At 45.2% G+C, this 25,355-nt stretch overlaps 1 protein-coding gene and 1 pseudogene across 1 annotated transcript in view; both read right to left on the reverse strand.

The window, feature by feature from the left end:
* MCM6 (minichromosome maintenance complex component 6) overlaps positions 1-289 on the reverse strand; it is a 35,869-nt gene extending 35,580 nt beyond the window's left edge. The window contains exon 1 of the mRNA XM_007964854.3: positions 75-289. Coding sequence (XP_007963045.1) covers positions 75-181 — 107 coding nt within the window. The 5' untranslated portion in view covers positions 182-289. The remainder of the gene's footprint in view (positions 1-74) is intronic.
* On the reverse strand, positions 206-24,520 carry LOC140712640 (glycoprotein endo-alpha-1,2-mannosidase-like protein pseudogene; annotated as a pseudogene).
* Between the last annotated feature and the right edge of the window lie 835 nt (positions 24,521-25,355).

The raw sequence follows: 25,355 nt of genomic DNA on the forward strand, positions 1-25,355 counted from the left end.
GCCACACGGCACCTCCTGGCCCAGACACCGCGGGCTCCGGAGGCGGGCGAGGCCCCGGGCGCTCATCGACTTACTCCTCCAAGAAGTCCAGGAACAGTTTCTGGCACTTCTCGGCCACCTCATCGCGGACCTCCAGGTGCTGGCTGCCGGCGCCCGGCTCCGCTGCCGCCGCGAGGTCCATATTTGCCCAGCGCCGACGATTTGCCTACGCCACGCTCGACTGCCACAAGTCGCTTCTTTCCAGACGCTGCAGCTTTGCGCGCGCCGCCGCCGCTTCCGCCCCGCCCCCTCTTCCGACCGGCACGGCCGGAACCAATCGTGACACAGGAGCTGGAGATTTCGCGCCAAACCTGACCAATGAACGGCGCTTCTCCAAGAGCCCCCGCCCACGGAAAGGGATTTCGCGCCAAATGCAAAGCCCCTCTGGAGAAAGCCCGTCTGCCTTTGCGCCTGCGCAGTGTAGCCGTGGCCGCGGGTATTTTTGGCTACTGGAACAAGTTCGAATCTGAGGGTTTTGTCCGAGTGGTTTTTCAAATGTTCTTTAAATCATTCCACTGATACTAATTGAACGATCGGAGTAAGACTCTATGGAAGAGGAAAAAGGGGAAGATTCACATCTCCCGCTTCTACTGTCTAGTTGGAGGAAATAATGGAAACCACAGTATAAAACCCTGTAAAAGAGTCAAAGAGATGTCCAAACCTTGCCTGGGTAAGGTGGCACAATTATTGTGGTGGTGCTGACCGAGGAAAATCAGCGAAATATTTGACAGTGGCCGGGCGCGGTGGCTCACGCCTGTAATCCCAGCACTTTGGGAGGCCGACGCGGGTGGATCACCTGAGGTCAGGAGTTCGAGACCAGCCTGGCCAACTTGGAGAAACCCCGTCTCTCCTGAAAATACAAAAAGTAGCCGGGCGTAGTGGTGCACGCCTGTAATCCCAGCTACTCCGGTGGCCGACTCAGGAGAATCGCTTGAACCCGGGAGGAGGAGGTTGCAGTGAGCCGAGATCATGCCACTGCACTCCAGCCTGGGCAACAGAGTGTGACTCCGTCTCAAAAAAAAAAAAAAAAAAAGGAAAAAGAGAAAGAAATATTTGACACTGTGGTTAATCTTTTTTTTTTTTTTTTCCTTTTTTTCCGATGAAGCCTCACCCAGTGGCTCAGGTTCAAGAGCAGTGGCGCGATCTCTGGTCACTGAAACTTCCCCCGCCCGGGTTCAAGGGATTCTCCTGCCTCGGCCTCCCGAATAGCTGGGATTACAGGCGCCCGCTACCGTGCCCAGCTAATTTTTGTGTTTTTAGTAGAGACAGGGTTTTCGCCATGTTGACCCGCTGCTCTCGAACTCCTGACCCCAGGTGATCCGCCTGCCTCGACCTCCCAAAGCGCTGGGATTACGGCCGTGAGCCACAGAGCCCGGCCTTAATACCCTTCTTAAAATGCACTATTGGCTTGAGTTCTCCTTATGTTCTTTCCCCCATCTTTCCCTGACCGTTTCACTTGGTTTTTCCGCCGTCTCTTTGGCCATTCCTGGTTACCATCCTTTGTAGGCGCCTCTTCTTCAGTGAGCCTTTTAGATGTTCTGGTTCCGGAGCTTTCATTTCCCATAAAGTCGCTCTCTTGGGCGACCCTTTACACTCCCTTGGCGTTAATTAACGTCTGGGTACTGATGATATCTATATGTGTGTTTCACCAACACACTGTACTGTACTTTTTTTGGCCTCCAAGACATTAAGAGAAACGGGGACCACTTCCCTTTTTCGAGGCTTCTTGCATATTAAAAATATTTTTTCTTCCTTTTCTTTTTTTGAGACGAGGTCTTGCTATGTTGTGCAGGCTGACCTTGAACACCTGGTCTCCAGCAATCGGCCTGCATTCGCCTCCCAAGTAGCTGGGATTTCCTGCCACCAACTTATTGAAAAAATTTTTCTTTTTCTTTCTTTTTTTCTTTCTTTTTTCTTTTCTTTTCTTTTTTTTTTTTTTTTTTTGGAGACGAACGGAGTCTCTCTCTGTCATTAGGCGGGAGTGCAGTGACACATCTTGGATCACTGCAACCTCTGCTTCCCGGGTTCAAGCAATTCTCCTGCCTCAGCCTCCTGAGTAGCTGGGACTACAGGCGCACACCGCCACGCCCAGCTAATTTTTTTTATTTTTGTTTTTGTATTTTAGTAGAGATGGGGTTTCACCATGTTGCCCAGGCTGGTCTCAAACTCCTGAGCTCAGGTAATTCGCCCACCTCGACCTCCCAAAGTGCTAGGATTACAGGCATGAGCCACCGCGCCCGGCCTGAAAAGATTTAAAAATGCCAAACAGAGTGGACAGAAACTCAAGTAATTATTTTAACATACGTACAAATACACTATTCACAAGATATTTACAAGTTTAACAAAAATGCTCAATGTTGGTGTGTTGCAGTGTATCTGTAATCGTATGTATTACCTCATTTGAAAATGAACACTCAGCTGGGCGCGGTGACTCACGCCTGTAATCCCAGCACTTTGAGAGGCCAAGGTGGGCGGACCACAAGGTCAGGAGATCAAGACTATCCTGGCTAACACAGTGAAACCCCGCCTGTATTAAAAATACAAAAAAAAAAAAACAAAAAAAAAAACAGCCGGGCGTGGTGGCGGGCGCCTGTAGTCCCAGCTACTTGGGAGACTGAGGCAGGAGAATGGCGTGAACCCGGGAGGCGGAGCTTGTAGTGAGCCGAGATCACGCCACTGCACTCCAGCCTGGGCGACAGAGCGAGACTCTGTTTCAAAAAAAAGAAAATGAACACTCAGCCAAGCATGGTGGCTCATGCCTGTAATCCCAGCACTTTGGGAGGCCAAAGTGGGTGGATCACTTGAGGTCAGGAGTTCCAGACCAGCCTGGCCAATATGGTGAAACCCCATCTCTACTAAAAATACAGAAATTAGCCGGGCGTGGCGGCGGGCGCCTGTAGTCCCAGCTACTCGGGAGGCTGAGGCAGAGAACTGCTTGAACCCAGGAGGCAGAGGTTGCAGTGAGCCGAGATCGCGCCACTGCACTCCAACCTTGGTGACAGAGAGACTCCGTCTCAAAAAAAAAAAAAAAAAAAAAGAAAAGAAAAGAAACCGAACACTTGAGGCCCTGTGTCCTACAGCCCTTTACAAGCTCCAGAGTCTGCCTGCCTACTGGACATCACCACTTGCACATATTTTAGGAACCTTGAACTCAACAGTGCTTCCTGGATATTCACAACCCTAGTGCACTTGAGCTAATCCGATTCTGCTCCATCTTCTCAAAAGGCCTCACTCTTTTCTTTCTCATTTTTCTTCTTCTCTCTTCTCTTCCTCTTTGATCCTCAGGATAGATTTCTCAGAACTAAAGTCCCGTGTACAGAAGGAAAAAAAGAAAAATGACAGTGCAGAGCTCTGGGCTGATTTTCAGCTATGCTCATTGAGAAACTCAAGGCTTTCTCTTCTCAGCTCTCCATATCTCACAGGTGTTCCCTTCCTCCTTCAGACACGTATCTCTGAACCAGAATAGTAGATGAGGTCTGTAAGTGAGGTTTGTGGGGATACCTTCCACAACAGGAGGAGGGTATGAGTTATGAAATATCTCTGTCACACCCCAGAAAGCTGTATGTTGTGTGTGTGCTGGTGCCCAGGCCTGACTGCTATCCTTAGAAAGGCCTGTTCACAAGATTGGCCTTTGGCTGGCATTGGGAACTTGACTGGTAAATAATTCTCTACACCGATATAACACTGTCCCTTGATAAGGATGGTTCATTGTATCTAAACTGTACAATGTGATTGATACTGGATACCTGGGAGACTAAATTTTTTTTTTTTAAAGACAAGGTCTTGCTGTATCACCCAGGTGGGAGTGCAGTGACACAATCATGGCTCATTGCAACCTCGACTTCCTGGGATCAAGTGATCCTCCCACCTCAGCCTTCCGAGTAGCTGGGACTACAGGTGCATGCCACCACGCCTGGCTAATTTTTGTGTTTTTTGTAGAGATAGGGTTTTGCCGTGTTGTCCAGGCTGGCCTTGAACTCCTGGGCTCAGCGATCCTCTTGCCTTGGCCTCCCAAAGTGCTGGGATCACAGGTGTGAGGCGCCACACTGGGGCCTCCATGATTTTCTTGTCTTTTCTTTTTTTTTTTTTTTTTTGAGACAGGTTCTTGCTGTGTCACCCAGGCCGGAGTGCAGTGACACAATCATGGCTCACTGCAGCCATGACCTCCTGGGCTCAGGTGATCCTCCCACCTCAGCCTCCCACGATGTGCTCACCCATGCCTGGCTAATTTTTATATTTTTTGTAGAGACAAGATTTCATCATGTCACCCAGGTCAGTCTTGAACCCCTGGGTTCGGGCAATCCTCCCAAAGTACTGGGATTACAGGTGTGAGCCACCGTGCCCGGCCATCCATGATTCTTTCTAAAAAAATTAGTTTAGAATAGCTTTAGATTTACCAAAAGTTGCAAAAGCTAGTATAGAATTTTCAAATACACCTTGCCTATTTTCCCTTACTGTTTAATATCTTACACTCTTATAATACATTTATTACAACTCAGGAACCAACTTTGGTATGTTAGTATTAACTAATATTGCACACTTTATTCAGACTTCACCAGTTTTTCCCTAATGTTCTTTTTCTCTTCCCAGATCTCATCCTGATGCTACATTATACTTAGTGGTCATGTCTCCTTAGACTCTTCTGGTTTGTAATAGTGTCTCGGACTTGCCATAGTTTTGATGCCAATGTCTCTCAATTGGGATTTGTCTAATGTTTTTCTCACGATTAGACAGTGATGATGGGTTTGGGAAGGACGATTGCAGAGGTAAAGTACACTTCTTACCATTACTTTATGATTTTGAAGCAAATCCCAGACATTGTATCATTTCATTTGTAGATATTTCAGAATGATTTTCTAAAACGTAAGGGTTCTTTTTCCTGAGACATGTTTTTAGCTGGGAAGGAAACATCCTTCAAACAGCTGTAGCAGTGCAGGTTAGTGATGCTCATTATTTTAAATATAACTAATATTTTCCAGCATCATTGACACTTCAACTTACACTAAATAAAACCAGCAGATTAAAAAGTTACATGATATTGTGGGTGATGTGCAATATTCAATAAGATATTTCTCATATTATGAATCTTTTCTTTCAATGCAGTCAACCCTCATCTTATAAAATATTTGGTATATGTTACTTCTTTTATTTATTTATTTATTTATTTATTTATGAGACAGCATCTCAGTCTGTCACGCAGGCTGTAGTGCAGAGGCACAATCACAGCTCACTGCAGCCTTGACCTCCTGGGCTCAGGTGATCCTCCTACCACAGCCTCAAAAGTAGCTGGGACTACAGGTGCGCACTACCATACTCAGCTCATTTTTGTATTTTTTGTAGAGATGGGGTTTCACCATGTTGCCCAGACTGGTCTCGAACTCCTGGGCTCAAGCAATACTCTTGCCTCCCAAAGTGCTGGGATTATAGGCATGAGCCATTGTGCCCAGCCTGTTCTACTTCTTATTAACAACAACAACAACAGCAAATACATGCTAGCTGCTAACCAGTTTTTAGCAGTATGACTTTCTTCCTAATTACTTAAATAGGCAAAGTTTGATCTTGATTTCTAACAAAATAAGTTTGACTATGATGTCTAACAAAATAAGTGCAAAAGTGACAATTTTTAGTTATTTTTATGTAATTCTTAGTTTTTTTCCAAAAGCTGAACACCAGAATTCCATACACACACAGACACACACACACACTCTCTCACACACACACACACACACAGCGTGAGAGTTAATTTTATGTGCCAACTTGAGTGGGTCATGGGCTGCCCAGATTAAATATTATTTCTGCTTGTGTCTTTGAGGGGTTTCTGGAGGAGATTAGCATTTGAATAGACAGATTCTGTGTAATAGATTGGCCTGCCCAGTGTGGGTGGGAACCATCCAGTTGGTTGAGGGCCTAAATAGAACAAAAGACAGAGGAAGGAGGAGTTTGCCCTCTTTTCCCTGCCTTACTGCCTGAACTGGGACATCTCGTCTCATCTTCTACCTTCAGATGAGATTTACACCATTGGCTCCCCTGGTTTTCAGCCCTTCAGATTGGGACTGAACCACCCACCAGCTTTCCTGGATTTCCAGCTTGCAGATGCCAGCTCATAGGATTTCCCAATCTCCGTAATTGCGTGAGCCAATTCCTCATAATAAATATCTCTCTCTCTCTCTCTCTCTCTCTCTCTCTCTGTGTGTGTGTGTGTGTGTCTCCTATTAGTTCTGCTCTCTGGAGAACCTGGCTAATACACTCACTTTTAACTTTCATATACTCAATTCATAATAACCTATCATTTTAAATATATCTTACATTATATTATAAATTAAGAAATATGAAGCTGCATACACAAATTTACTCTTGTTTTATAGCTACTATAAAATGCTTTTCTGTCCCCCTTAAGATCCTCTCAGGTTCACTTGTCTCATTCCAGCTCCACATGGGCTCTGAGTCGCTCGGTGATGACTCTGGCTCTCTGTGGCTCTCAGGCTTCTCTGTCGTCCCCACTGAGGAACTGGCTCATGCCTCTCAGAAGCACCTTGAAGGAGAGAGGGAGTTACGGCCCTGGAGAATCTTTGACATTGGTCAAAGACAAGAGTCAGTGATTAAATTTCTTCTCTTTAACCAATCCTCTGCGGATGGATATTTAGGTTAGGTTAGGTTATTTGCTCTCTGCTCCTCCATTAGAAATAACAGTACAATTAGCATCTTTGCATGCGTGTATTTCTGGAGGTTAAATTTCTGGAAGAGCTAGTCCTGGGTGAAAGGGTATGAACATTTTATGTTTTCATAAACTGTCTAATTGCTTACCAATAAGGTCGTATCAATTTATCCTCTTATCAATGCACATGGCATTTTCATTTTAAGTAAAATAAGAAACTTAAGGCAAATGGATTAAGTTCTGATCTTAGAATTACAGGCTTCAGTCTGTCAGTGGGAAAGGATTATTTGGGGATTAGAAGCTTCCTGCTGTCTCTAAAATCTCACCCATCCCCACACTGCTCCATTCATTCATGTATTCGATCATTCTGCATCAGGTACTGTGATAGGTACTAGTGATACTGTAGTGAACAAAACAGACACAAGTCCCTGGTTCTCATGAAGCTTACATTCTAGGTGGCGAGGTGCAGTGGAGCACACTGCAGAGTTTGATACAATTCATTCCTTCTTGATTTTGAGCCTCAACAAGAAAATCGCTTCTGTTATTATAATATAGAGCCCAAGAATCACCCAGTATTTCACAGAGATATAAAACCCATCTCCATGGCTTGAGACCGAAAAAGAAAATTGTACATCCCACTCTTCTAGACATAAAAGAGATCTGTACTCCTCATGTGCAGCTGTAGCAGGCTGCGCAGGCAGCATGGGTTGACCGTCACTTTCATTAGTCCCAGGAGATATCCTAGAAATAGCAGATCGTTAAGTCTCATGTATAGTCCATGAAAAAAAAAAAAAAAAAAAGAAAGAAATGGCAGACCATTGGGTTGACAGGGAGCTCAGAAAAAGATGCACTTACAAGCAATTCAGGTGGAACCAAATGAAACATTTTTTCTGATCTGAGTACAAGTTATGCTGAAGTAATTCAAACAAAACATGAAACAAACAAACAAAGAAACAAAAAACCCAAAAAGAGCCTATGGTGCTCTCAGCAATTGCAGAGAGGATTGTATGAATGCTGGCAGCTTTGTGGAAAGCATTTAGTTGCACATTATGTGGCAGGCATCAAGGATGGCTAGTTTGATTCCTAGTGTGACTTCAACTAAAATGTCCAAGGGCAGCCGGGCGCGGTGGCTCAAGCCTGTAATCCCAGCACTTTGGGAGGCCGAGACGGGCGGATCACGAGGGTCAGGAGATCGAGACCATCCTGGCTAACACGGTGAAACCCTGTCTCTACTAAAAAATACAAAAAAAACTAGCCGGGCGAGGTGGCGGGCGCCTGTAGTCCCAGCTACTCGGGAGGCTGAGGCAGGAGAATGGAGTAAACCTGGAAGGCGGAGCTTGCAGTGAGCTGAGATCCGGCCACTGTACTCCAGCCTGGGCGATAGAGCCGGACTCCGTCTCAAAAAAAATAAAAAATAAAAAATAAATAAAATAAAATGTCCAAGGGCACAGCGTGTGGGGGTTTTGTTGTTATGTTCCTAATTACCAAGAATGAAGGGCTGACGTGTTCTGTGATATGATACGTCTCAGTGTGTGCATTCTGTGCTTCAGTCTTCTGCTGTCCTGCAGTCCATCCTTCTGTTGGGGTATCCTGCAGTGGGCATCCACGTTTGTGGATAGGGCTTCCGGAAACTTACAATCTAATGGTGGAGGCAGGATATGAACACAACTATAATTTGCAGAGTGATATGCAACTGTACCAAAATACATAAAGTATAAAGTGACATCAAAATGCAAGGTTACAGCAGAAATAAAGGATTCTAATTAGGATTTTTTTTTTTTTTTTTTTTTTTTGAGACGGAGTCTCGCTCTGTCGCCCAGGCTGGAGTGCAGTGGCCGGATCTCAGCTCACTGCAAGCTCTGCCTCCCGAGTTTACGCCATTCTCCTGCCTCAGCCTCCCGAGTAGCTGGAACTACAGGCGCCCGCCACATCACCCGGCTAGTTTTTTGTATTTTTTAGTAGAGGCGGGGTTTCACCGTGTTAGCCAGGATGGTCTCAATCTCCTGACCTCGCGATCCACCCGTCTCGGCCTCCCAAAGTGCTGGGATTACAGGCTTGAGCCACCGCGCCCGGCCTCTAATTAGGATATTTACTGTAAAAAGAGAATTTATTGGGAGGCCAAAAAAAATCACTGATTTCTTATTTTATAGCAAATTATAATTTTAAAAATTGCAAATAATATACATTCATTGAAGGAAAGCAGAAATACAGAAAAATAAAAGGAATAAAAACCACCCCAAATTGTACCACACAGAAATATTATTTACCATTTTGATGAGTTTCATCCTTCTATATGAAATGCATTATTGTATAAGCTCCTTTTAAAATAAATTCAGGCTAGGCGTGGTGGCTTATGCCTGTAATTTCAGCACTTTGGGAGGCCAAGGCAGGCAGATCACTTGAGGTCAGGAGTTCGAGACTAGCATGGCCAACGTGGTGAAACCCCGTCTCTACCAAAAATACAAAAATTAGCTGGGTGTGGTGGTGCATGCCTGTAATCTTAGCTACTTGGGAGGCTGAGGCAGGAGAATCCCTTGAAACTGAGAGGTTGAGGTGAGTGAGCTGAGATGGAGCCACTGCATTCCAGCCTGGGCGACAGAGTGAGACCCCGTCTCAAATAAATAAATAAATAAATAAATAAATAAATAAATAAATAAGGCCGGGCGTCATGGCTCACGCCTGTAATCCCAGCACTTTGGGAGGCTGAGGCGGGTGGATCACGAGGTCAGGAGATCGAGACCATCCTGGCTAACACTGTGAAATCGTGTCTCTACTAAAAATACAAAAAATTAGCCAGGCGTGGTAGCAGGCACCTGTAATCCCAGCTTCTCGGGAGGCTGAGGCAGGAGAATGGCGTGAACTCGGGAGGCGGATCTTGCAGTGAGCCAAGATTGCACCACTGCACTCCAGCCCAGGTGACAGAGTGAGACTCTGTCTCAAAATAAATAAATAAATAAATAAATAAATAAATAATCAATAAAAGAAATTCAACAGTATATCATGAACATCTTTTCAGTTGACAAATATATTTCTGTATTATTTTAATGGCTATATCTATTACTATAAAGATCATCCATGTAGTATATTTTTAAAAATTTAAATCTTTAGATAATTTTGATGAGAAATTAATGAGTCAAAAGGGAATCACATTTTAATACTCTTAATATATCTGCCAAAGCATCCTCCAGAAAACTTGCACATGCTCACCAGCATATGATAGTGCTGTTACAATTATTACTCTCCTTGTCAATTTAAAAGGGGACAAAATGAGACCGTGTTTACTTCTCACATATATTTTAATAATTTCCCAGGACACCTCACCAGCTTTCAGTCGGTTCAGTTCAGTGGATTGCACTCAACCAGGATTTCTTGGATTGTTCCGTTGTGTCTTGTACAACGGTGTTCTCTCCTCTTGCATTTCACACAAAGGGCCCTCACTCTGAGAGTACATCTTCCTCATTGTCTTAGTCCTCCGAAATGGAGATCGGTGTGCAGGAGGTTTACTGGGGAGTGCTCTGGGGATCAATAGCTAGTGGGGACAGGGAGAACATGAATGGGCAGAGGGAGAAGTTGAACTGCTGTGCGGTTGCAACAAAGACCTTGGTGGATCCCACAGGGAGCTCCGCAGCTCAGATGATCCTTCAGAGTGGCTCCAAATCAGGCAAGGGGGCTGGGCCTTTTATCCAGCATCAACCAGTCATGGGATGCAGGCTGCCATTGGGGAAGTAGTGTAAATGTGGGTGAACCAGCTTATTTCAGTCAAGGGCAATTCCTAGGGAGAGAGGTATGAACTGTCGATAGCCAATGAGGTCCTAAAGTTGGTATCTGGGCTGCACATCATGGCATCCACTAGAGCCCACCCTTGTACCTGCTCTGTATAGTAACACGACTGCATTTCAGAACAGCACTTACAGGATCCTGGTTGGCCTCTTTTCCTAAGGAAACTTAGAAGAGGCAGGCTAATAGGATGAACTACAGCTGATGCGCTGGAGCTGAACTTGAGCCTACAACTGATACTGATCATGATTCCCTCCTCTACTACCCATTCCCAGATTCCCCTCTTAGCTAGCACCTTTTCTAGTCTAGGTGGCTTACCTGGTGGAGTGACACAGACCTTTATTCCTGAGGGACCTGTCTTTGGTCACCATACTTTTTCAGGCCATGGCTGGTATACTTGTCCGTTTACTGTCAAAACTGGTTAGTGGTTGTATGAGAAGTGCTGGATTATCTGGGTGTCAAACCTTTACCCTGCTCCCACTGTATAACAGACACCTGACCTCTTCTTGCTGCTCAGGTCAGTTAAACCCGCTAATATTATGACTCTTTGGCTTGCCGGCAGGCATGTGGAGCCTGAAATGGCAGAGCAGCAGCCACAGTTTAAAGTTTCAAGGAGCTCTTCTTGTGTCTCCTGGTGCAAGTGTTAGACCTATGGGAACTAGGATGTCTAGAACCACAGAGTCTCCAGCTGTGGGGAAGGAAGCACCAATTTCCCAAGTGGATCACCAGAAGAGATGGTGTGCAGAGCCACTCCTTCCACCTCTTGTATCCTGGACCCTTGTATTCTATCTTATGGGGACTATGCATCTTTTTTTTCGAGATGGAGCTTCACTCTCGTCATCCAGGCTGGAGTGCAATGTGCGATCTTGGCTTACTGCAACCTGCGCCTCCTGTGTTCGAGCGATTCTCCTGTCTCAGTCTCCTGAGAAGCTGGGATTACAGGTGTGTGCTACCATGCCCACCTGCTTTTTTTTTTTTTTTTTTTTTTTTTTTTGAGACGGAGTCTCCCTCTGTTGCCAGGCTGGAGTGCAGTGGTGCAATCTCAGCTCACTGCAACCTCCGTCTCCCAGGTTCAAGTGATTCCCCTGCCTTGACCTCCACACCCACCACCTGGCTTATTTTTTATTTTTATTTTTTGTATTTTAGTAGAGACGGGGTTTCACCATGTTGGTCAGGCTGGTCTCAAACTCCTGACCTCAGGTGATCTGCCCGCCTCGGCCTCCCAAAGTGCTGGGATTACAGGCGTCAGCTACTGTGCCTGGCTGGACTATGCATTTTAACAGTTGCTGAGTTAAGGCATAGACCATATTTGGAGGTGGTGCCCCTGCCTTGTACAATAACATCTCCAAGCTGGCGCCTTCGTTGAGCTTCCAAAAGGCCCTTCTATCACCCTATAAATCATGAAGCTTCTGGGCAGTTCAGTGAGTAATAGGATCAGTGTCAGGAACTCACTGGAGCTGGGAGAGTGAGCTCTCAGAGTAGCTGATTAAAGCAATAAGCCAAAAATGAAAGAGCGAAGACTTTAATCACTCATTGCGATGGTAAAAGTGAGTTTAAAGCTGGAGAAAGCGCCGACTCCTGCTTCATTTCCCTTATGAAACGATGCAGTGGGTGAGGCTTGGGGGATCAGCACAGACATGGCAGTCTCTTGGGCAAAATGCTCCAGCAGTTTTATGGACCCTGAAGTGGAGAGGGTTTGGGGTAGAAAAGCCCTGGGTGCTTAGTCAGATTGGGAAAAAAGTGTCTTCAAGGTTCGTCCTCCTCCCCCTATAAGGAGGTCAAGGAGGAGCTCTGCCCAAGGTCTCAGATGGTGACCCAGAGACAAAGGCACCAGGCTAGGAATATAAATGCATGAAGAGAATGGCTGGCTAGGGGAGCCTGAGTCCTTGACTGCAACTTCCTTTAGAAACCAGGATGCACTGGCTGTGCACCATGAAAGGCGTGGAGAGGGAAGCTTTCCCTGTGAGGCCTGCCAGGTAGTCTTTGTAATTGTTTATGGTCAGGCCTGAAAAATCACAGATAGGTGTTTAACCAAGGGCCAGACTCCTCAACCCGTAGATCCCATGGTATTGTGCCTATTGCTTTGCTGTAAGGTGGGACTCTGAGTCTGAGCTGTGGGGGATTCCACGTTGGTGCATCAAACTTTGTAAACACCAGGACACTGCTACTAGATGAGACCTCAAAGGCAGAAAATGAAAACCCATACAGTTGGGGTGATCAGATCCAACACCAGGCCGTGGGCGCTATGAAGTCCGGCGGAGTCACAGGAATGAGAAGAGCCAAGTTAATAGAGAAGGTGGGACCAGGGGGCCAACGCTGGTATGGAGGCTGTGAAGGCCCCAGGCTCTGGGAGCCCATGCTGTATTTATTGGTGATCAAACAAAGAAACAGGTGGTGAGGATGTGGGTGTTAAAAGGAAGCGGTGTATCGAGCGAATGAGCTACAGCTGTGACAGTTTAGCATTTTCTTTGCAACATATGGCTACTTGAGATAATGGCAGTGCTAGAAGCAAGGAGCCAGCAAATCTAGACACATTCTGGAGGCCAGGAGGGGTTTTAGACCCTGGACTCCAGTCATGTTCCAAGCCCTGCCTCAGTTTCTCTCCCAACACTCAGCTTTTCTCCTAACACATACCTAAAACATGTGCTGAGTCCAGTAAAGGTAAATTGCTGCTGGAGGTTGGAAGGGTCCAATGTTATCAATTTGCTAAGAAGTGAGAGGTTGGTTTCCTCCAGGGATGGTGCCATACTGAGGGCTTGACATTGAGTTCTGTTGCTGTTAGATAATGAGAGGTGAAGCCAGCTGGACTTCCTGGGTCGAGTGGGGACTTGGAGAACTTTTCTGTCTAGCTAGAGAATTGTAAACATGCTAATCAGCGCTCTGTGTCTAGCTAAAGGATTGTAAACACACCAATCAGCACTCTGTAAAAACGCACCAATCAGCACTCTGTGTCTAGTTAAAGGATTGTAAATGCACCAATCAGCACTCTGTAAAATGGACCAATCAGTGCTCTGTAAAATGGACCAATCAGCAGGACGTGGGCAGGGCTAAATAAAGGAATAAAACTGGCCGAGAGAGCCAGCAGCAACTTGCTGGGATCCCCTTCCATGTTGTGGAAGCTTTGTTCTTTCTCTCTTCACAATAATCTTGCTGCTCCTCATTCTTTGGGTCCGCCTCACCTTTAAGAGCTGTAACACTCACCATAAAGGTCCACGGTTTCATTCTTGGAGTCAGCGAAACCAAGAACCCACCAGAAGGAATAAATTCCAGACACAATAGGATATTTGGCAGTAAAAGAAACTAGATCAATCTCAGTGAGTGGGAACTCCCATTGGGCCCATAGCCTCCGTCCCTGCCACCTGCCTACTTTCATGAGACTGTTGTACTTGATTTGCAATGACTGATGACAGAAGCAGGTTGACGTCAAATGGTCAAGTCATTCTGTCCACCAGAATTCCATGGTGGATACTCTCTGGTGAGTGTTAACACATAATACTAAGATCTTTACATTTTGTTCCTGCTTCTGTAGTTCCACCCATGTGATTTTTGGGCAAGCCTCCTTTCCCCTAACTTCCAATCTTTCTCTTTCCAGGTCCCTGACTAATCAGCCTAGCCATTCACTAATGTCCACAAATGTATGTGTGTTGTTCTTACATTGGGCCACTTCCCTTTCCATACAAAATACATAACCAGAGGCACCGCCCACTGGAAAGATTTTAAGTCTTTCAAGGCCACCCTTAAGTGGTTGTAGTATAATAGTAGCAGCCTCTTACCAAGTCAGCCCAACCATGAAACAAACATTGCCCTTTCCATCCTCTGCCAGCTGGTCTCAAGGGAGATTCCTTTGTCCCCTCTTCCTCCAACTCCAAACATGACCATAAGTTTGAGCTGAGGAAGAGAACAGACCCAAAGTGGTGGTGACATGAAACTCAAGGAGTCCTGATTACTACCCAGCTTACTTGGGTCCTTCTACTTGTGCCCAATCCCAAGTGTTCAACTACTCTCTCTCTCTCTCTCTCTCTCTCTCTCTCTCTCTATATATATATATATATATATATATATATATATTTGTGTGTGTGGGGGTGTGTGTGTGTGTGTGAGAGTCCTGCTCTGTCACCCAGGCTGGAGTGCAGTGGTGAGATCTCTGCTCACTGTAACATTCGCTTCCCAGGTTCAAGTGATTCTCATGCCTCAGCTTCCGGAGTAGCTGGGGCTGCAGGCATGTGCTACCATGCCCAGCCAATTTTTTTGTATTTTTAGTAGAAACGAGGTTTCACCATGTTGGCCACGCTGGTCTTGAACTCCTGACTTTTAAGTGATCTGTCCACCTTGGCCTCCCAAATTGCTGGGGATTACAGGCGTGAGCTACTGTGCCCAGCTGGCAACTACTATCTTATGATGCTTTTAGCCCTTGTAACTTGGTGACTCTGAAAGAATCCAGCACACAATGGGAAGATCTGGCTGCACAGTCACTTGATGTCCTACAATTAGGTGCTCTATCTCCACCAAGTCCCTGTAGCCAGCCAGGGTCTCTTTTCTGAATGGTGTATAGTTCTCTGCTGCAGATGACATAGTCTTACTCCAGAACCTAGGAGTCTATGTTGTGATTCTCTTACTGGGGCTTCCTATAAACTCCACATGGCATCATTTCCTACTACAGATACCTTTAGTAGCATAGGATCTGCTGCTTGAACCATAGCCTGGAACTGCTTTAGAGCCCTCTCCTGTGCTAGGCACAGCTCAAAACTGACAGCATTCCATGTAGATGGGTCAGAGCAGTGTTGTTTGAAGGTTCTGTTCGATAGTTATTTAGTTATTAGTTCCATGTATTCTGGGCTTGGGAGGTGCAAAAAACCAAGAAATTATTATTATTATAACACTTTTTGAATGTCTTACAAAAAGTGAGGCACTGTAAAATTGTTATTTATTGAACAAATCTCTCTTCAGTCATGATATGGCTTCGGTATTTGTCCCCTCCAAATCTCATGTTGAGACGTAATTCCTAGTGTGGGAGGTGGGGCCGGGTGGAAGGTGTTTGGCTCATGGAGGCAGATCCCTCATGAATGGCTTAGCACCATCGCCTTGGTGATGAGTGAGTTCTCGCCCTGAGTTCATGTAAGATCTGGTTAAGTGTGTGGCATCTCTGCCCTCTCTCTTCCTCCCATGTGACGTGCCTGCTTCCCCTTTGCCTTCCACTGTGATTGTCAGTTTCCTGAGGCCCTCACCAGAGGCAGATGCTGGCACCATATTTCCTTACAGCATGCATTAGAACCATGAACCAATTAGTTCTCTTTTCTTTATAAATCACCCAGTCTCGGGTATTCCTTTATAGTAACAGAAAAATGACCTGATACAATTCACAAAAATCAAACCAGTGGAGTGCATTCTACAGCTATCACTGTAGAAATTGTAGACTTTTAAAGGCAAAGGCAAGGAATTCCAGTAAACAAATCTTCCTTTAGGATGCTCTTTTATGATAGGTTTCTTCAAAAACATGCAAGAAATGTTTTACTTTCCTATCACCTTAAAATAAAAATAAAAAAAAAACACCCCAGAAATTTAGCATCTCAAATGATAAATCTACATAGGCATTTTCAAAAGCCATTTTGTATATGTGTTTAGCCCCACCATGTTTGCTCGCCTCATTGAATATTCTGGTGACAATGCTAAGAACACAAAGGAATTTCAGAATTAGCATTTTAATGCTTCTCATAAGTAAAAAAGTCAATTGAGGCTCATTCTGAAGGGAATGTTAAGTTTGCTACGTTGAGGCTGTGGCCGATAACCAGTCAGCAGCACTAAAGCTGAGTGTGGATGTCAGCTGTTTTCTTGCAAAGTGGAAATGTTAGCTCTCCCAAATTGGACCCAGCGACAGTCCAGATGTGGGAGTCTGTTACGAAAGAAAGCAGGTTCTGAGTTGCTCTAAGAAAGAAGACTACAGCTAATCTTATTTAATTTCAGAAACTTGTCTCTGATCAGCAATTTCTTTTTCTTTTTCTTTTTTTAAGAGACAAGGTCTTGCTCTGTTGCCCCAGCTGGAGTCAGCTTACTGCTGCCTTGAACTCCTGGGATCAAGCAATCCTCCTGCCTCAGTCTCCTGAGTAGCTGGGACTACAGGCACATGCCACCATGCCCAGCTAATTTTTTTTATTTTTGGTAGATAGCGGGTCTTGCTATGTTGCCCAGGTTAGTCTTGAGCTCCTGACCTCAAGCGATCCTCCCACTTCAGCCTCTCAAAGTGTTAGGATTATAGGCGTGAGCCACCACGCATGGCTAGTAATTTTTAAATAGGAATTGCTGCATGATCTGCTCTTCTTTGCTAGAACAGATTTATAAGAACACTCATTCAAAGATATATCTGACCAAATATGTTAAAAAGTAGAATAGTTGACTGGAGGCTGAGGTGGGCAGATCACCTGAGGTTGGGAGTTCAAGACGAGCCTGACCAACATGGAGAAACTATGTTTCTACTAAAAATACAAAATTAGCCGGGCATGGTGGCATATGCCTGTAATCCCAACTACTTGGGAGGCTGAGGTAGGAGAATCACTTGAACCCGGGAGGTGGAGGTTGCAGTGAGCCGAGATCGCACCATTACACTCCAGCCTGGGCAAGAAGAGTGAAACTCCATCTCAAAAAACAAAAAAAAACAAAACAAAACAAAAGGTAGAATAGTTAATTTGGAAATTTCTGTAATAGATTTGACTAAATTAGAAAAATGAATAACTATTTTGAAGCCCAAATAATCCATCAATATATGCAATCTACTTACTTTTACAAACAGATGGGAAAAAGGAAATTGGTTAAAAATGTTACTGCTTATATCCTTTCAGACCTCCGAATGCATACACTATTTGGATATGTAAATATAAATTTATCTAGGTCAGAGTCCTGGTCAGAAACATATGGCACACTCAAACAAAATATGCTTGAAGAGTTATGTAAAGAAGTCATAAAGATTTGGGAAGCTTTAAAGGAAATCAGAAAGGATTAGTGAAGTACCCTAGAGCCAGCAACCACAGGAAGCTACTACCACCTTTAGGTCTGAAGAAGCAGAGAGGGAGCAGCTAATGGGGTCTAAGAAGCAGCTGTACTTGTAGAGAGGAGGCTGTGACCTTCAGGAGAGGAAAGTAGCTATGGCTAGAATGTGGTCCAGCAAAGAAAGAAAATAAATATCCTGACGTTTTTCTTCTCCCTCCATTTGATCTGCTGTTGTTTTCCAATGACCAAACCCATTGGGGAAGGTGCTTGCTTGGTTGATGCAGTCCATAGAGGTTGGCCTCCCAGGACACAAAGCAGAGTGGAAAAGGGCAGTAAGTGGACAAGGGAAGGGCAAACAGAGAATGTCTAGCTCACAGGAAGAGCTTTCAATGACAATGAACACACATATAGGTAGTCCTTGCTTTGGGTGGTTCTGATATATATTATTTTCAGTTACCACTGTTAAGTTAAATTACATCAGTCCCCCAACGTGGTTCAAATTTCAGTTATCATGGTATATGAATTGTGAGTAATTGCATAAAATACACTTCACTGTCACCTCTTCAGGTCAGAAATTACTCCATAAATAACAGATGTGTGTCATAATAAGTGATCAGTTATGTCATTTCTTTCAAAATCTATTGGTGATCAGTCACTATACATGTTATTCAGTTCATGCACAGACGGCAAAGTGTGTAGTTGTGTTGCCTCCATGTCTCCCACCAATAAATCCATGTGATATTTTTATTTTTATTTATTTTTATTTATTTATTTTTTGAGACGGATTCTCACTCTGTCACCCAGGCTGGAGTGCAGTGGTGCGGTCTTGGCTCACTGCAAGCTCTGCCTCCCAGGTTCACGTCATTCTCCTGCCTCAGCCTCCCGAGTAGCTGGGACTACAGGTGCCTGTCACTGCGCCTGGCTAATTTTTTGTATTTTTAGTAGAGATGGGGTTTCATCGTGGTCTAGATCTCCTGACCTCGTGATCCACCTGCCTCAGCCTCCCAAAGTGCTGGGATTATAGGCGTGAGCCTCCGCACCTGCCCGATATTTTTAAAAATAGATATTCAAAAGAGGACATTAGCCAACAAAGATGACAGTGCAGCAAAGGAACAAAACATGTTAACTCCGGAAGTGAAATTTGCATCAAATATAAATGACATTGCAGTAAGAAATAGCGGACCATGGGAGTGTTGACATTGCCACCATTTGAGAAACTCCAGTTATGTAGCATAAATGAGGAAAGAGGTTGTGATGGACAGGATGAAGATTTCCTAGAGGAAGTGGCAATAGCAAAAAAACTTCACATTCAAATATTTTGAAGATATTTCATGGTTTTGAAAGCACAACAGATAAAGTGTTGGAAGCTGATCTGAATTTAGGATGAAGTTTGACAATTTACCAAAGCATAGAAGAAATGGTCTCCCCAAGCTGGGGGCGGCAGTGCACGCCTGTAGTTGCGGCTGTTCGGGAGGTGAGGGAGAAGGATTAGTTGAGCTCTGGAGTTCAAGACTAGCCTGAGCAACATAGGGAGACCCTGTCTCTTAAAAAAACAGTCATTCTATAGTGAAAGTTACACCACAAGAAGAAGTGAAGCATTGTTCAAACTACTCTTCATATTTTTTTTTTTTTTACAAAGGCATAAGCCATTTTAATTTTCAATGTTTCTAATGTTTTAAATTGTAATATACTAAATAAATATTAGTTTCACTATTTTTTCTTTTTTTTGAGATGGAGTGTTGCTCACCTAGGCTGTAGTGCAGTGGCACGATCTAGGCTCACTGCAAGCTCTGCCTCCCAGGTTCATGCCATTCTCCTGCCTCAGCCTCCCAAGTAGCTGGGACTACAGGTGCCCGCCACCACGCCTGGCTAATTTTTTAGTATTTTTTTTTAGTAGAGACATGGTTTCATTGTGTTAGCCAGGATGGTCTTGATCTCCTGACCTCGTGATCTGCCCACCTCGGCCTCCCAAAGTGCTGGGATTACAGGCGTGAGCCACCGTGCCCAGCCACTATTTATTTGATTTCTCTATATTCTTATAACTAACAGTAAGGGAATTTTTAACATTTGACAAAAAATTTTAAAGATCATAGGACAATCATATTTTACCGTTTGAGTATTAACATTGCTTTGCATGGTCATTTTTAGGGTCCCACATAATTGTGCAAAGTAAGGACTTCTTGTATTGTGCTTTTCAATGGCTGATTAACATTCTACAATATGGATATAGCATTATTTAATCCTCTACTAATGGACATTCAGGTTGTTTGCATTTCTTTCTCTTGTATAAACAATGCTACAATAGATATCCTTAAACACATCTCATTTTGTGCACCTGTATTCTTAGGATACGTTCTTTTTTTTTTTTTTTTTTAAGAGTTGGGGTCTCGCTCTGTCACTGAGGCACTGAGACTGGAATGCAGTGGTGCACTCGCAGCTCACCGCAGCCTTTAATTTTAACTCCTGGGCTCAAGTGATCCTCTGGCCTCAGTCCTCCATAGTAGCTGGGATCACAGGTGCCAGCCACCTCACCCAGCTAAGGCTAAATTCTGAGAGAGAGGCATTACTGGGTTAAAGGATATGTACATTCACATTTTGATACACACAGCCAAACTGCCTGCCTGAAAGGATGTATGTTTATACTCCACCAACAGCACCTCAAAGTTCCCAATTCTCTACCCTGTGGTGAACAATAAGTATATTTTATTTTCATTGCCAGTTTTTCACCTCACTGTTGTTTCAATTCATGATCACCAGGGAAGCTGAATATTTTTAAAAGAATAAGGTTTTAAAAAGTACCTGAAAAGAGTTCCTAGCTGGGCGCAGTGGCTTACGCCTGTAATCCCAGCATTTTGGGAAGCTGAGGTGAGTGGATCATTTAAGGTCAGGAGTTTGAGGCCAGCCTAGCCAACATGGTGAAACCCTATCTCTATTAAAAATACAAAAATTAGTCGGGCATGGTAGTGGCACCGGTAATCCCAGCTACTCAGGAGGCTGAGGCAGGAGAATCGCTTGAACATGGGAGGCAGAGGTTGCAGTGAGCCAAGATCCTGTCACTGCACTCCAGCCTGGGCAAGAGAGAGAGACTCCACATCAAAAAAAAAAAAAAAAAAGTTCCTTCAGTATTACTTACATTGAAAGCAGAGAATTTTCTTGCTCTAGGAACATGGTATCTTTATCCGTGAGAAATAGTAGCAGCTACCAGTTTAATGTTCTGGGTAGAAATTATGAGTCTGGCAGCTCATTTTAATTAAGCTAATACATAATGATTTGAAGAAAGACTGTAGAGAAAAAGTGGTAAGATTTTGCAAAGTGCCTTAGGCAGACAGCTCATTTTAAAGAAAGGCCTATGGGTCATATTTTCATCTCTCAACTAAATATATTCACACACACTATCAAACACAAAGGTACATAATACACTGTCAGGTGTGAATGTAAAAATAAAACTTCTAGAATAAATACATTTTATCTTTGGTTTATTATTACCAGCTTTATCTCTGAACTCCCAAAACTAAGTCATCAGTTTGTAAGTAATATCAGGCACATGCCATATACTCATCATTATGCTATGAATATGGGACTACAAAAAGTTTAAAATGTGGTCAGGGCATGGTGGCTCACACCTGTAATTCCAGCACTTTGAGAGGCTGAGGCAGGTAGATTGCCTCAGCCTCTCAGGAGTTTGAGGCCAGCATGGGCAACATAGTGAGACCCCATCTCTACAAAAAATAAAAAATTGTCTGGGTGTGTGCCTGTAGTCCTAGCTCCTTGGGAGCTGAGGTGGGAAGATCACTTGAGCCCAGGAGGTTGAGCTGCAGTGAGTTATGATTGCCACTGCCCTCCAGCCTGGGTGACAGAGCGAGACCCTGTCTGAAAAAGAAAAAAAAAAAAAGTTTAAAATGTGGTCACTGCCCTCCAGCCTGGGTGACAGAGCGAGACCCTGTCTGAAAAAGAAAAAAAAAAAAAGTTTAAAATGTGGTCCCTACCCGTAGCATTAACAATACCTGTTTAGTGAATATATTTTATATGTCAGGAGCTATAGAAGAGTCTTTGCTTATGGGTCTCATTTAATCCTCATACTCTTTCAAGGAAAGCCTCATTTACTCCACTCTACAGATGTGAATTCTGTGCTCAGAACTACACCTAGTGTCAGGTCAAAATCTGAACCTGAAGTTTTCTGATTCCATGCTGCTACACCAAATTGTTTAAAACCTAGTTAAAGAGGACAGTCATGGGGGCTCACGCCTATGATCCCAGCACTTTGGAAGGCCAAGGCCGGTGGATCACTCAAGGTCAGGAGTTCGAGACCAGCCTGGCCAACATGGTGAAACCTCACCTTACTAAAAATACAAAAATTAACTGGGGTGGTGGCGCACACCTGTAATCCCAGCTACTCAGGTGGCTGAGGCGGGAGAATCGCTTGAACCCAGGAAGCAGAGGCTACAGTAAGCCAAGATGGTGCTACTGCATTCTAGCCTGAGCAACAGAGTGAGATGCTGTCTCAAAAAAACCCCCCAAAAACAAAACAAAATAAAACCTAGTTAAAGAGACAAAGTAACAGAAATTTTAGAGAAAAATTAGGTGTGAAACCATGTTTTTTTTTTTTTTTTTTTTTAGAATACCAGTTCGTATTTAATTACCACAAATCACAGGAGCACTGGACATGGCTTTAGTGAGTGGGCCTCATTCAGTTCAGGCAGCCAAAGGGAGGGGGTGTCCTCCTATTCCTCTCCCTAGTGCTAAATATGCATCTGGGAAAAAGCAGGCTCTGGAGCACAGAGGTTTTGGGTTTTTTGTTTTTGTTTTGTTTTGTTTTTGAGACGGAGTCTCGCTTTTGTTGCCCAGGCTGGAGTGCAATGGCAGGATCTCGGCTCACTGCAACCTCTGCCTCCCAGGTTCAAGTGATTCTCTTGTCTCAGCCTTCTGAGTAGCTGGGATTACAAGCGCCCGCCACCATGCCTGGTTAATTTTTGTATTTTTAGAGACGAGGTTTCGCCTGTTGGCCAGGCTGGTCTCGAACTCTTGACCTTGTGATCCTTCCACCTCAGCCTCGCAAAGTGCTGGGATTACAGGCATGAGCTATTGTGCCCAGCCACATAGAGGTATTTTTTGTAGTAAAAAGAACTGAACTCCCAACACTGGGTAAAACTGCAAAAAGAAAAACGCCTGTGCCCAGGCACTAGCTACAAGGCTGCACTGGATAAGGAAAGCTTGGGTCCTGTAAGTTTCAGGACAGGAACCGCTCCTTGGTCAAGTTTTCCCTGGCACCTGGCACATAGGAACATGCTTGAGGAGCAAGTGTTCAATGAACCTGAGAGCGCTCAGGATGATTTCCAGATAATTGGGTTCAGGAGTCTACTGGGAGGAGCTTAAACCTAGAAGTTCCCTTTTTAGAAGTCTCAATATGGCTCCCTAGCTTAGAGAAGACAGACGATGTGGGAAGGAGGCCTGAGGAGAGGACGCAGGCTGGCAGAAGGGAGCAGGGCGCATGCGAGCCCAGACCCTGACACCCTTCCAAGGGCGGTGACTAGGTGACCACTACACAGCACCGGCCTGCTGCGGAGTTCAAAACTAGAAGGGGTTATATGAAAGTGCTCCCAGGACATGGAGCTGCCCTGGGCTAAGTCCAGTCACCTGTCAGTCTTGGTGGTTCCCATCCCCACAGCACCCCAGCACCACTTGCCTGAGGAACTGGCTCTGTGCTACACAGGCCCAGGCCTGAGGGCCCACCCAGAAACACTCAGCTGCCACCGTGGGAAGGATTGAGTGCCTCCAGCCTCAGCCGAGCCCCACGTGGTGACATTCCAGCGAGGCGAGGGCATCGGCACCTCACGCCCGTGTTTACAGGCCCCTCACCTGAGCCACTGCACCTTCTCTTTGATGAAGTGCTCACCCAGCGGGGGGTCAGCTCCAGGTACAAGCTGTGCTGAAGAGGCAGGTAGTCCAAATACAGGCGGGGGTGTCTTCTTGGGAGCGGCCTTCTCCATCTGGGTGCCCTTGGGCCACTCATTGAAGGAGGTGATGGAGCTGCTCTTGGGCCTCACCCCTCTCGGGGCCGCCTGCAGGGCCCTGTCATAGTCCTTGCCATTGACCCTGTTCTCTGTATTGTGGTCATTCCAGGCCTGGATGCTAGTGTCTGTCTATGCAGCCAGGCCCCACGCTGGGAATGGACATGAGGTTGTTGGCATCACAAAAGTTCTTCACAGCTTTCCAGTTCTGATGGGAGGAGCCCCAGGAGAAACTGCTGGAGACAAAATAGGTGGACATGCTGTCAAATCCCGCAGCCGGGACATGTGGGTGTGGTCCTCTTCCACCAGCAGCGCTATGAAGACCCCATAGTGGGGCCTGTTTGGTGTCAGGAGGTGGGTCCAGGCCTCAAGGGATGTCAGGTATGAGCCATAGATATAAAAGAGTGGGGTGCTCTTGCCCACGCTGTTCTTCCAGGGATGAAATGCACCATGGGAGTCATCCATGTCAATGATATACTTGATGTTGTCACATACAGTGATGTCATCCTGGCCTCGTGGCGTTGGATGTGGATGTGGGGTTGGATGTGGATCCGGTCACCTGGATCTGCACTGATGGGTGGTGTCCAGAATGGCAGGCACCAGGTCATCTGAGGGTTCCCTGTGACCATCAGCCATGCTGGGTGGATACCAGGAAGGGACCAGGATACTAGGGTCCCAGTAGCCATAGGGCCCCAGCTCCATGTAGAAGCTGGAGCCCAAGTCGTCTAGGGGGCTGTGGCGGCTGTGGGGGTAGCTGGCCGAGATCTTGGGGTCCCAGTGAATGTAGTGGCCCCCACATTGAGGGCTGTGGTACCACGATATGGTAGAAGGTGTGCAGGTCCAAGTGGACGCGCAGGCTCTGCCTGGGGACCCCTCCAGGCGTTGCTCCAAGGGTGCCAGCTCCAGGCCTGGGCTCCCGCCCGCCTCCCACAGCGCCAAAACCATGTGGTTTTGATAGTAAGATGGTCACGTTTTTCATTGGTTGAATAACCTGCAATATAGTGAATGGACAGGTGAGTATTTGGAAGATCCTGAGCAGCTTTTGGAGCAGAAGACTCATTTCTGTAAGTGTTGGGAGAGAGAAGTAGGCCTGGGGAAACGAGGGTTGAAGGTTTGTCCGGTCTGATGAGATAAAAGGACAACGTTTTATGGCTGAGCAAGGGGAAGAAATGGCAAATGCAGCCCATCTGGAGAGAGAACATCAGGGGCTGGTGGTGTGGGTTCTGCTGTACTGATGAGGAAATGTAAGACACTGTGAAAGAAAAATACAATCTTGGGAACCCAAACTAGCTAAGCTAAAGGAAAAGTTAAACTTGGGAACTGAGTCATACACAAAAAACCTTTTTTTGTTCCCAGACGGCTGTAACTTCACATGCTTACTTTATCTTATGCAAAATATAGATTTACTTAGCTGAGACAAATGCATAATTGACTTTCCCCCTACTCCTTTATTTTCACATGTAAAATGCAGATTCACTGGGCCCTAATCAAAGCCTCACAAGAATGCATCCGCTTGCCTCACTGCCTACCCTCCCTCCTTTTTTTCCCCCTTCCTCTCCTGCTTGCTTTTTCCCCTTTAAATATTGAAGTTCCCCAAACCTTCTCTGTAGAAAGCATGGGTCACAGATCCAACTGTAACTTGTGTTTTGTTTCCCAGGTGTGTCCTCAACCTTGGCAAAATAAGCCTCTAATCATTTGATTTGCCTCAGTCACTCTGTGGTTTACAACACCACGTGGTGAACAAAGCACTACTTTGGGGAGTTAGCCAATCATTTGTGCAGATGTTGACATTTGGCAGAAAGTGGAAAAATAAAAATGTTTGTATTAATCTGAGTCTATCTGACTTTTGAGAAACTGACACAGCAGGTAGCAAATACAACTCAAAATCTAGAGAA

The sequence above is a fragment of the Chlorocebus sabaeus genome, chromosome 10 (genome assembly GCF_047675955.1).
Source record: "Chlorocebus sabaeus isolate Y175 chromosome 10, mChlSab1.0.hap1, whole genome shotgun sequence".
NCBI lineage: Eukaryota > Metazoa > Chordata > Mammalia > Primates > Cercopithecidae > Chlorocebus > Chlorocebus sabaeus.